General features: G+C 43.6%; 1 protein-coding gene across 1 annotated transcript in view; it reads left to right on the forward strand.

Annotated features, from left to right (window-relative positions):
- The window catches only part of UHRF1BP1L (UHRF1 binding protein 1 like), an 81,374-nt gene that overhangs the window by 513 nt on the left and 68,187 nt on the right, over nucleotides 1-12,674 (forward strand). Inside the window, exon 2 of the mRNA XM_025204189.1 lies at nucleotides 235-275. Within this exon, the coding sequence (XP_025059974.1) occupies nucleotides 235-275 (41 nt within the window). The remainder of the gene's footprint in view (nucleotides 1-234; nucleotides 276-12,674) is intronic.

The following is a 12,674-nucleotide window of genomic DNA, read 5'->3' on the forward strand; positions in this document are numbered from 1 at the left end:
TTGGGGCAGTGCGGGCTTCCTCCCCGCCACGGGAGCTCTGGGCTGCCAGCAGGGAGCGATCGGACTGCTCCATCGGTGAGCACCGTGTAAACACCCCGTTGTTTCTGCCTCCTTCCTCCTCGCCACCTCGGTGCAAGGGGTAGAGGCAAGTGGTTAGGAAGTGCGGGGCCTTGATCTTTCTGACTGGAGTTGCCAGACGCTGCGGCTCTCCCCTGCTCCGCATGTGTTCTCCAGCGACTGGGCTGCCAGCAGGGAGCGATCGGACTGCTCCATCGGTGAGCACCGTGTAAACACCCCGTTGTTTCTGCCTCCTTCCTCCTCGCCACCTCGGTGCAAGGGGTAGAGGCAAGTGGTTAGGAAGTGCGGGGCCTTGATCTTTCTGACTGGAGTTGCCAGACGCTGCGGCTCTCCCCTGCTCCGCATGTGTTCTCCAGCGAGGCTTGTGTTTGTCGCTGCTGCTTGGAGTAAGAAACGGCTCCTCCTCGAAAACCAAGTCAGTGCAGCCGCTCCAGGCGGTTGAATTCCGGTTTACCCTGGGTATTGTCAGCCCCTCTGTCCAGCTGCATTGTGATGGCAGACGCTTGGCTGCCTCTCCAACATCAGTGGTGGCCACACTGGACTGAAGAGGAAGTGATTGCCTTGTGTGTTTCTCCAAGTTCATAGCTGGGATTTCAGCTGAGAAATCAGATTTTTGACCTGTGCGCGCTTGGACGTCGGGAGAATAGAAATGGACCAAGACTCCATTTGTACTGAGTCATTTTTCTAACCATACTCGGGCGTGAAAGCACAGGGTGTAGTTTAAGAGCTGATCCTTTGAGGCGCTGACCTGCTTGAACATCAATCCCTTCTGGCTTCAGTGGAAGGAGTTTAGCACATTGTAGAGTCAATTCCTCAATTTACTAATAGTAGTAGTTTGCTACAGAAAGATCATCTCTGTTCAGAGGCATACAGCTTCTGTAGGCTGCGTAATGTAGCGTTCTGTCCGCTAGATCATAAACTCTATGTACCATAAAAGGAGAAATAAATGCCCATCTCTGTATCTTTATGTGAGCATTAGATCAGTGATTCTCAGCCTTTTCTTGTACTAGGACCCATTTGTAAACATTGATAGCCAGTCCCAACCTAGTAAATAGTTTAAGTAGAAAACAGCCCCTTGGTCCTGCCGGTGCCCCCCCACCCACAGACTCCTATGTGTGGGTGGGACAAAAGTGTGTGTGTGTGGGACACAGGGGCCCCAACAGCCCCTTGTAGCCCCACAGTTTCCCACGTTTTTCTCCTTTAAAGGAGAACTCATTTTTAAAGTTTTTTGATCCATTTTTAAAGTTTGTTTGCCGCCCTTTCATATATTCTTGCAACCCACTTTTGGGTCACAACCCACGGGTTGAGAAGCGCTGCTCTAGAATGTATATGATATGGGCACATGTAAAATCAGCTGTGTGAGCAATAGCTAAATTTACAAATATGTGCACACCCACATATAGTAGGTGAGAATTAAGCCCTGTGGTTATTACAAATAATACAAAAAGTAATCAGTTGCTTTCTCGTGACCTGTGGTTCATTGGAACATCAGAATTTTAAAATGCTGGAGATTACAAAAAAACCCTTCTGCTATGTTATACCTACCAACTTCAAATTTACATTAGTGTGAGGTGGTTACTGCCCGTATTACATTTAGAAGACCGGTACAGGACCTTGCCAGCTGCACTGATTCTGAAGTGAGTAGGCTTGCTTATGGAAGAAGGCTGTGCTTAATATGAGCAAGAGAGGCAGGATTAGGCCCATATTTAGTTTTTCCTATTGATATCATGTTTAGTTGGCATATCAGTAAATGAAAGGCAGGGTAGATGTGCACCTCAGACTAACCAGAGTAGATGCATAGCACAAACTTCCATGCGCTGAAGCTCATTTCATCAGAAGCTTTCCTGATAGAGGAGAGAGAAAACTGACTGGTAATATCAGAAATACTTTCCCTTCAGGAGATTTAAAAACTTAATTTAGTGGGAATGATTGGTATAGTAATGCTTTATAGCTAAAAGTGGAACAAACTGTCCTGTGAATAATAGTTGTTTTACAACTTGCTTGTTAGGTGACAATTTCTAACTAATGAAACAGTTAGCTCTAACCCAGTTTGAGAGCTCTGTCATAGTTTTGGGATTAATTTAGATGTGTTTATGCATTCGAAGGAGAAGTGCACTAAACTTCAGTGTTGTTTCTCATGCTTGTTCTCAGTAGTGAGGGGTCTGTCCCACATTCTGAGGTAAATCTCAGCACATGAATAAATGCTGTAATTTCTAACAAATTTACGTTAAACCTGGAGGGAAATTTGTAGTTATGCAATCAGCATTTATCAACCATTTGCTTAAGTGATGGAATTAATTGGATTACATCACAGAAAAATATCCTTAGTTTGAACAATTAAACATCAAATGTTCAAACTAAATGCATATAAGAGTATTTGGATCCCAACACAATGGAGCCCTGAGGAGCTGGTATCATATTAAAGGAATAAGGAATCGGCACCTCTATTACGTCAGATGATAGATGGGTACTGACTGTCAGCTTTGAGTAGAAGTTTAAAGAAAAGCCAGTAAATGGAGAGCCTGGATAAATGAAACGGATCTAACAAAAACAAAGAGTCTGATCACCCTTTCCACAAAATTGCGGGTTCTGTACAGTCTCAGACATACGCTGTTGTAGCAGTACTTTCCAGAGTTTCTACAAGACTGTAACCAGTCTTACAAACAGCAAACTTTTCTTGGTTTTGGATTGCATTGGTAACAGTTCTAAAATAAATCTCCAAGCCTACATTTTATTCTGCACAACACAACTTTGAACAGAGACTTACAGTTGCTTAATCAAAGATTAGAGATAGCAGTGCCTTAATGTAGAGGCCGCTATAGTTTATTTTCTGTAGATAGGCCAGATTGCTGCTGTCCATTATCATGACTGTTTTTGTTTTTTGCTTTTTCTTCTTTTAGAAGCGTTCCTACTAGCTTTCCTTATACTTGGGTTGTTTAACATTTCTTACAGCTACTTTGGAAGAACTCTTGAATCTGCATTGCTTGCAGCAGATTTTGATAGTTTTTCAAGGAAATAGTCTTCAGACTACAGAAGTACTTTTCCTTTGTTGCACAAAATTTCATTCATTGTTTACTAAGTTACAAATTTGAGGGAGCTTGTAAATTGCTGTTTTCCTTTTCTCACTTCTCTTCCTCAGATCCTTTACTCCTGTTTGTGGGGGAAGGAGCTGGGCTGAGTTTGCTCAGTTTTTCTCACCCAGACCACACTCAGTGCCCTGGCTCCAATAATATATCCCTCCTTTTGGGGACACCACATAAGACGCGACTTTCCTCCAACCAAAGCTTATGGGGAGACAATGGGAGTACAGACCCCCAAGCTGGGCGAGGAGGGTGGGGTGGGATCAGGTTACCCCTATTTCCTGTTTTCAAAATGAAGAGGGAGCCCTAGCAGGATGTACCAGCCTCACAAAATTTCTTTCATAGGTCCCGCTTCGAACTTTTGTGATCGGTGACAGGCAGACAGTTTGTGTTCCTTCTGCCCCTCATTCTTCTCCTCTGATCAGTCCTTAAGGGACCAGTGGTCCATCTGTACCCCAGCTGGAACTGGGAGAAGGTTATCATCTTGGTGTAAAGAATCAGTTGTTTTAAGTGGTAAAAATTTATGCTGTAAAGCTGACATTTGTGGTTAAAAGTCAATTGATGGTGCACGAAAAAGTATTTGTAATAGTTGCAGTAATAGAACTTGTTTTAATTTTTACCTTTGAAAAAATACTTGTAAAAAACGTTTGAAAGAACAATATTAAGGTGGCAAAGTTAAGAACTCACTTTTTATGGTTGACAAGGATCGATGGATAAATGCCTATATTTAACCAGGGGTAGAGGGTGGAAATTATTGACATATTGCCAATTATAATATAGGGTACTTTATTTGTATAATTTTCCATATATTCTTTTTTTTTTAATCATACTTTGATTTCATGCTTATCCAAAGCCTAGTCCATTATGGGGCCTACAAGAGCAAATACTAAAAAAATAAGTGGGACAAAGTATTATAATAAGTTTTTCCTTTTTATATTTTATTCAGTTGATGTGGTGCTATTGCAAACAATAAATCAGGAGTTCTTGCCACAAAATATAGGTCTTGTGTGCCAGAAAGTAGCGTGGCCCTTAGTCTAACCCAGTTGGTATGTGTGCTACAGAAATATTTGAGCTGTACGTTAGGGTGTATTTGAGAAGACTGTCTCTGGTAGCAGACATGCGATTCATCAAAGGATAAAACCTGGCTCCCTTCAAAAGCTGACTATCAAGGATTGCTCCCCGCTTGTAACCATCTTCTTGGATTATGTAGATGGCCTCTAGGGGCACGTCCAGACGAGCGTGCAAGTGCCTGTTGCAACGTCTCAAAGCCCTTTGAGATGCTGCAAGAGGCACGTATTGGAAGCAAAAAAATGTTCCCTGTGTTTGCAGCGTGGGGGAAAAATGAAATCCCTGGATATCCAGGAGTCAAAAAATACCCTGGGCAAAAAAAGCGGGACAGGCAACCAGAGGGTTGGGTCCTCCACAGAAATGCTGTGGTAGCTAGCCACAGCGTTTCTATGGCTGGCCCTCGCCTTGGTTCTGAAGCATGCTGACTGCCCATGCAGGGACCTGGACCCGGGCTCCGTGCCGGTAAGTAGGGGATGAGGGAGGGCTGGAGAAGGGAGGAAGTGACTATGCGGGGAGTCCCGCTGGCCCCATCCCCTACCTGCTCCCGGAGCCCCTCAGATCGCTGCCCTGCCCAGCCCCATCCCCTGCCCACTCTCCCAGCCCCTGCAATGGCTGCCCTGCCTGGCCTCATCCCCCACCCAATCCCCAAGCCCCTGCTGATTGCTGCACCACCCACCCCAGCATCCCCTCACTTAACAAAACAAAAAAAAAAATGCCCTGCATTCACCAGCAGTAGCAGTAGCTGTAGGGGCTCTGGAGCCATGTGGTAGTGTGTGTCCCCATCCCCCAGCTCCTTCTTTCTATCGCCCCTCTTTCTGGCTCCGCCCCTGATGGACTCCCTCCTTCCCTGCCCCCCAAATGTTTATGGCAGCCTAATTTTCAAACAGACGTATGTTCTAGCCCCTTGTCATGCCCTAAGCATTCAAACATATTGCAGAGACTAAATGTAGCCATAGTTTGTGACATTTTAAATGGAAGGATCTCTGCTTATTGCACACCACAGGAATCCTCTGTGCGGGGACTCCCATGGTACATGTATCAGGTTCCTGCATTTCAACTCAGGACACATGTCTGTAAACAGGGGAACCTGCTTGGGGGTTTCCATGCACATACACCTCCTGCAGGGAATTCCTGTGGTGCACATGTTGCTTTGCCACAATCCAGGGTGCACACAGCAAGCAGGGGAACCTGCATAAGGTGTGCCCTGAGTCAGGGTGCAGCACCCAGGGCCATTATCCCACTGTATTAGGTCCCTGAAGCCATGAGAGCAACAGGGGCCTGATACTGCAGGACCAAGCCCTGGCATCTGTAGATGTATCTATAAATGCCATTGAAGCAGATAATCTGCGTTGGGACACATTCTGGTACAGATGATCTTGCTCCAAAGACAATATCTGTTCATACTCTTAAGATTTCCCACTCTTAAGAATCTACTCTTAAGATTTGCCGTGCTCACTGAGCAAGGAAGGGTTGGTTTGATTGTTTTTGTTAGTTTATTTCCTCAATTCTGTATTCACTACTTTGGTGTTGTCTCGGCGGGAAAAGTTGTATAGTTGGCTGCTGATTTAGAGTTTGCAGAGGAATCCTAATATGGTGTGTTTTGCAGCTTCTCTTCTTCTTTATATTGAAGTTATCTTATCCTTTTATTTGTTCTATATAATTAGCTGAGCTTGTAAAGATTCAAAATATGTAGCATGTCAAAAAAGTGGAAACTGCATACTTCAAGTTAATTTACATGAAAGTACTTGGCGACATTCAAACTTAAGTGGAGAACTAGATAGAAAAAGAGCAAGACTCATAGGAGAACTTAAATATTTGAGAGGGAAAAATAAATTAAGAAACCCAGGATCATGGTTTCTTTAAATGCTGTACTCCATTTATTATTTAATTTCTCCAGTGCATTTTGATTTGGGGTGGAGCTTTCATCACAGCTGAGAACCATTAAATAGATACTGTCCCTTTAATTATGAGGCTAAAGGATTAGGCATTATAATAATTACATACTTAAAAGGGGGGAAAATCAACAAAAAAAACCCACCTGCACAGACACACTGATATTTGTCAGGACTATTGACCATTTTTCTCTCCTCAAGTCTAGAGTATATTGATCACTGGTAAGATATGAAGATATTTAGGTTCCATTGTTACAGTACGGTTTGTCTTGATCTTTAATGGTCTTAAAGAGAAGTGGGTTTTCTTATGTAAATAGGTGTGATATTAGTCTAATCCCACTTTAGAGCTTCATTGAGGGATCTATTCTTGACTATATTCCATATCATCATATTCACATAAAATTAATGTCATATTTATTCAAGAAAACCACATTATGGGTTGTATAGACTACTTGACAATTAATATGATCAGTGCATACAAAAAATCTTTAAATAGTGTGATATGAACTAGAGAAATCAAGGAAACATTAAAGAAAACATTTTCTCTTTGGAGAAAGCGACAAACATGAATAATTGTTACGGGGAGGCATTATGGATAGGAAGCTACCAAATTCACAGGCCCTGGAGGCCAATTTCACGGTTGTAACACAGCCAGGGCCCCCAATTTCATAGTCACATCACAGCTGGGGCCACTATTTTGAAGGCAGAACAAAGTGCCCTCCCACCCCTGCCTCTGATCAGCTGAGGGACACCGAGTCCCACCTCTCCCAGGCATTAATTGAAAGCCCGAGCTTATAGGTGGGCACGATTCAGCCTGCGGGCCAGATTTGGCCTGCCAGGTTACTGGATCTGGCCCACAGCTGCCCCTGCGGCACTCCACGTGAGGCCATGCCCTGCTTGCTTGCACCAAGGGAGGCCCTGACCAGTACACAGCTGGGAAGGAAGGATGGGGGGAGTATGCAGGAGAGCTCCCAGGGCAGTGCGGTACTCACTGCCCCTGCAGCGCTGTGCATGAGGCTGAGCCCCGCTCACTTATGCCGGGGCAGCCCATGCTGTGCGCCCGCTGGTGCCCGCAACCCAGCCAGGTGCTACTCTGTGCCCCCTGCCTCCAGTTCCAGGATTTGGAGTTGGGTCCCTGCATTCCTACCAGCAGTGGTGCAGTAGGGTGCAGCAGGAGCAAGAACAGGAGCTGCTGCTGGAGGCCAAGGGTCCAGAACAGCACCCGGTTGGCTGCAGCTGCACTGGGAACAGCCTGCTGGAAGCTGCTTCTGCTGCACCATGCTAGGCCGTGCTACGTTGTTCCGGGCAGGTGAGCAGCTTCAGCCGGGTGGCTCCTGCCACAGTGCCAGGGCTCTAGCTTCAGCTTCTGTCTGCCCTCTGCCCTCACCCCCTCCCCTCACCCAGAGCAGGCTCCCAGGACCTAGCAGCCAGGCAGCACTCCCTACACATGCATGCACACACACCCCAGAGGGCAGGGGCGCTCTCTCTCCCTCCCCTTCCCTTTCAGGAGAAAGGGACTTTTGATTGGCTTTTTCCTGCTCCCCTCTCCCCTTCTGGAGACAGAGAGATGGGAACTTTTCCCACCTCTCTCACCCCCCCCCCCCCCCCCCCCCTCCCTTGCTTCAGGAGACGTAGAGTCTGCCTTTTTTTTTTTCTCTTTGCTCCCTCCCTCCCCTTCCCTTTTTAGGAGACAGCTTTTTGATATTTTTTTGAACATCGCCAGTTCCTTGCATTTTTTCACGGGGAACTGGCAATTTCACGGGAGACTGCCAATAACACGATTTCCATGAAATCATGTATTTGGTAGGTCCCTAATTATGGACTATCAGAGCTACAGGGCTTGCTGGATCTTGATTCCTCTCCAGTGTTTCTGAGGGTGGAAACAGAGGTCACATTTGTGCCAGCATAAAAAGATTTTTATAGCTGTACAAAGGGCAAGTAAACAGATGTCCATACCATACCATACCCCTTGTTGCACCACAAATAGTGTCTGTGACAAACATGGCATCAATTTGCAGTGCTATTTTCGTGGTGGAAATCTGTTTACACTTGGGTAGGGTCCTCAGGGGTCCAGCCTCATGCACTCTAAGAATTCCTGTGCAAACCAACACTTAGCCTTTCAGGCCTCAAAACTCTCATCTGTGATTCAGTCTCCCTAGCTTTAGGCATTTTTCTCTGGCTGAGCCCCATAGCCCACGTCCACTGTCACAGACCTTGGTTGCTGGGCCTTAGCTTTTCACATTCCTGCCCAGAACAGGTCTCAACTAGCAGAGCAATCCCCTGGCACATGGCCTCCTAGCCACCCCCATAGCTATAATCCAGTTCTCCAGTTAAAAGTGAACACAAATAACAGTAAACCACTGTAAACTAAAAGTTCAGATTTCAGCCCCTATCTTGGGTATGTCTGTTGCTGCCAAGCCTTCCCCCAGTAGCTATCCCTTTCTCAGATTCCTAGGTACTTCCCTGACTTGCAACCCCTTTCCAACATCAGTATTGTCTAGAGCTTATTCTATTGTAGCAGCCAGGGCCAGATCAACTGCCCAAGACCAGAGACTGGGCTTGTATACATCCAGGCCATGCCCTTCTGATGACTTAACTCGGCTCACTCTGAACATAGCCTGGATGCTGCAGTGACTCCCTGATCAGTAGCCCAGGTTCTTAGACCAATACGGCTATGTCCTTAGACAACCTGGACCCCTGATCAGCAGCTGTGTGTTCTGTCTCCTCGAATCTGCAGGCTGGGTCCTTCAGCTCAATTTAACCTGGCCACCCACACCTGCTGCCCCTTTCAGTTAGGCATTTTGCAAACTGCCCTGGCTTCTCTCCTTTCCTAGTAACAGGGGTGGAGGTCCCCTGTAACACTATCCAAGTTTGGTTACATGATTACATGTATCCTGTGTCAGGGTTTAAGCTGATCATCTGTGGAATTTCAGTGCAGTCAGAAAGATTTCGCCCTCCCTTGATTCCTATATGGAATTATTTGTTTTCACTTTTCTCCTGTTTTTATAGAAAAAGTGGCTTAGCAAATGCTTTCTGCTAAGCCCATACCTAGATTAACTTGATTCCTGCTGGTGAGTAAGAAAACCTCAGAACCAGTAAAATGTGTTTTGTGGCAGTGTATTTATACTTACTAGAATTAATAAATAACTTACAAAGTTTTTACAGCATTTTAAGGAAAGGGTATCCTTAGTTGAAAACCTAAATTGGAAACCACTGCAGAAGTAAAGCTTTTTTGATGTGAAATACCAAGTTGTTCTATTGATAGAAAAATGTTTGACCAGTAACTACATTAGTATTAGCAATATTGTATTCAAATGGCTATTAATATTTTTGTGTGTTGTAAATAGAATAAACTGTCCTATAGTTTTAATAGTATTTTGATTGATCTAAAAAAAAGCCCGCACACCTTGATTACTTAGCTTTCAGCTTGACATGTTGCTATTTTTGTCTTTAATTGAACACTTGAATACTGATCATGAAAACATTTATACATGCATTTAATTTACTCAGATGAGCACTCCCACAGAAGTCAGTAAAACTATCCATGTTTAAATTAACTACACACTTAAATGTTACAGAATAAGAACCTAGATTACTTGATGAGATTTTAGTTGCATGTTATGTGAGCATTTGTTTTGAAGCTTCACTGAGTCGTATCAATAATTAAAACGATAACAACGAAGCATATTTCAGTTGCAGTTGACTGATAAATTTTATTTCATGAGAATATTTTGCAAAGTATGCATGACAGAAATTAAACTGTGCCTTATATTCACACTATTATTTCTGAATACTCCTTCAATATACAATTTTGGCAAATATAAGCTACTCTCAATAAGGTAGCATACAAGGTTTTTTTTTTCCATCTTAAAGAATATAGAATTGTGTGTTAAATTGTTGTCTGTAAAGTGAGAGGCAGTTTAAAGTGTAATATATACATATTAAAAAAGTTCAAGTGCAGATAGATCCTTTCTGATTCAAACTAGTCAAACTCTCTGGTGAAAAATGGAAAATGTGTTCTATGAACAGGTTAAATGTTTTGTGAAAATGAGTTGGGTTTGACCAGCTCTATTAAATTGCTGCCAGGGTTATGATGGAGACCAAGCTATTTCTTGGCAGGCTGTTCTGAAGCCCATAGTGCCAGGGTCCATAGCTCAGCTGGAGCTCTGCCATGCAGTCTGTTTTAATAGGAGGTCTAGGACAGCCCTCCAATACCACGGCTTTCAAGCTTTCTGCTTTAAAGGCAGGAGCCTGAAATTCTTGGGAGCTGCACCTCTGACAGGCTCAGCATGGGATGTGAAAGCTCAGAGAACCCCTTTGCAAGCTGGGAATCAGTGTTTCCAGGCTACTGACCTTGAAGCAAAGAGCCTAGAAGTCTTGGAACAAACTTCCAACGTTCGTGGTTCAATTGCAGTCCTGCCATGCTGATTACACAAAATGTACTCACCTTTACCAAACCTCTGTAGATTCTCCAGGCCCTTAGATGTGACTTTTTTTTTTAGCATGCTGGGGACATTATGTGGAATGAAAATCAGTGATCCAGGGTGAGTCAGGAAAATTCAGGCCCAGCAAAACAAAACTGGAAAGAAAAAAAAGTTTAGCATACTTTTACTATGAAAATACTTCTTATCTGTTTATCTGGACTATCCATGCATAATTCTGTGCTGCTTGGGTATAAGGGTGCTTATAAATGATACATATTTAAACCTTTTAGACGTATCTAATTTATTAGATTAGGAAATGTGAAGTTCCTCTGAATTTTTAAAACTTTCCACATCAGCTATTTGTTTAAACCAGGTGCAGTTTTGAAGTGTCACTAAGTGATGGATCTCAGGAGATTTTTCTTTCCCCTGACATTTTACACTGAGCAATTTCCTTTCAATTTATCTACTGTCATAATGTGTAAAAAATAATTGTAGTTCTCTTTAGCTAAAATTCTCTCATTGTATTATTCCTTTCCCCCTCCCCCACCTTAAACTTGCTCCCTTGTATGTCCCCTGTGTCCCATTCCCTGCAGTGATCCTTGCTGGCTGTGGTGGAGATTTGATTTGCTGTGAATATCATTACTACCAAAATGAGTACAAGAAGCTTCTCAGAAACCTTGGCAACTGACCACTTGCTTTCACCAGGAGTAGGGGCCTTTTGTCTGAATTCCTTGCTGTCAGGTAACTTCCCCTCACCCCACTTTTTAGAATAAATATTAGAGGTGGTTTACACATTGTTAGCAATTTGTCATTAGGGTGAAATCTTTTAAGTTAGTAGCTGGGTAATGTCCAGTGTTTGCCACCCGTGACTCTGAAAAATAGTTTTGTTCCATTCCTGGAATTACGTTTGTGTGCGTGCATACATGTGCACGCACACGCAACTAAATTTGCCTAACCTGTTTGTGAAATAATAAAAAAAGAAGACTAGGCTTTATTCATGCTGCCTAAATATATTTTTTCTTGTTGTTCCCCATATCTTTTAACAATATTTTGTGTCCCCTTTTAAGATAGACTTTTATACTTTTTCTTGTGTTACTTAAGACTTACTGACTTCTTGTATTTGGCAGTTTTGCTTTTAGATATTTTAAGATACTAATGATTATCTCCAAATGTCATGGACTTTTGATGGGAGGAAGGAAGGTGAAATCTTCAAAAGGGCAAAAAGCAAGGAAGTGTTATACTTTATCCTGACCTTAGTTCCTAATTTTAAATTCTTTTGACTTTTTCCATTGTCATTCTTCTAGTGTTAAATTATATCTTTTTGTATTAGTGGAGTGGAAGTTAATAGGTCTTCAAATACAGGGCAAATCTCAAAATGTAATAAGAGATTTAGTATGTCTGTTTTTTGCAATAAGGATATATGTTCTTGCACTTACAGGGAATATAACGTTCATATTTCCCTTTAGTCAATGGGTTCATTAAGTTCCTTGTGTGAAGGGCTGTTTTATTTGTGTCAACCCAGCTGGATTAAATAACTCCAACAATTTCTAAACTCTCCTAAGTAAGTTGTGAAAAGACAGTTGTGAGGTAGGCCTGTGCAAGTAGGCAGCTATTCAATCTGGCTTTGGATCCGGCTGCTTCGGATGCCAGGGATCCGATCTGGAACTCTGGATTGGTTTCCTGCTTCGATCCGGCCGAAGCGGCTCCGAAGTTTCGGAGCCGCCTCGGAGATCCAGCCATAGGGTGCAATGGGGAATTAGTGAAATATCTATAACATTGTTGTTTTTTGTCTGATTTGGATGAAGCTTGCAGGGGTGGTAGCCTCTGCTGAGAGCATGAAGCCTGTCAAATTTCAAGAATTTTGGTGCAGGGGTTCAGGGGGAACTGCACCCAAGATTCTTGAAAGCAAAACTCATGTCACATGTATGTGTTACACCACAGGGTGAAAACTGCAGGGGTGGTAGCCCCTGGTGAGGCCACAAAGCCTGCCAAGTTTCAAGGTGATAGGTGCAGGGGTTTGGGGGGAACTGCTCCTCAAGCTGCTGATGGGCAAAACTCGTGACATAGACAACACTGTGTGTGTTAAGGCACAGCGGGCTGCAAACTGCAGGGGTGGTAGCCGCTGCTGAGGC

This window comes from Alligator sinensis, unplaced genomic scaffold (assembly GCF_000455745.1).
Source record: "Alligator sinensis unplaced genomic scaffold, ASM45574v1 scaffold154_1, whole genome shotgun sequence".
NCBI classification, from domain to species: domain Eukaryota; kingdom Metazoa; phylum Chordata; order Crocodylia; family Alligatoridae; genus Alligator; species Alligator sinensis.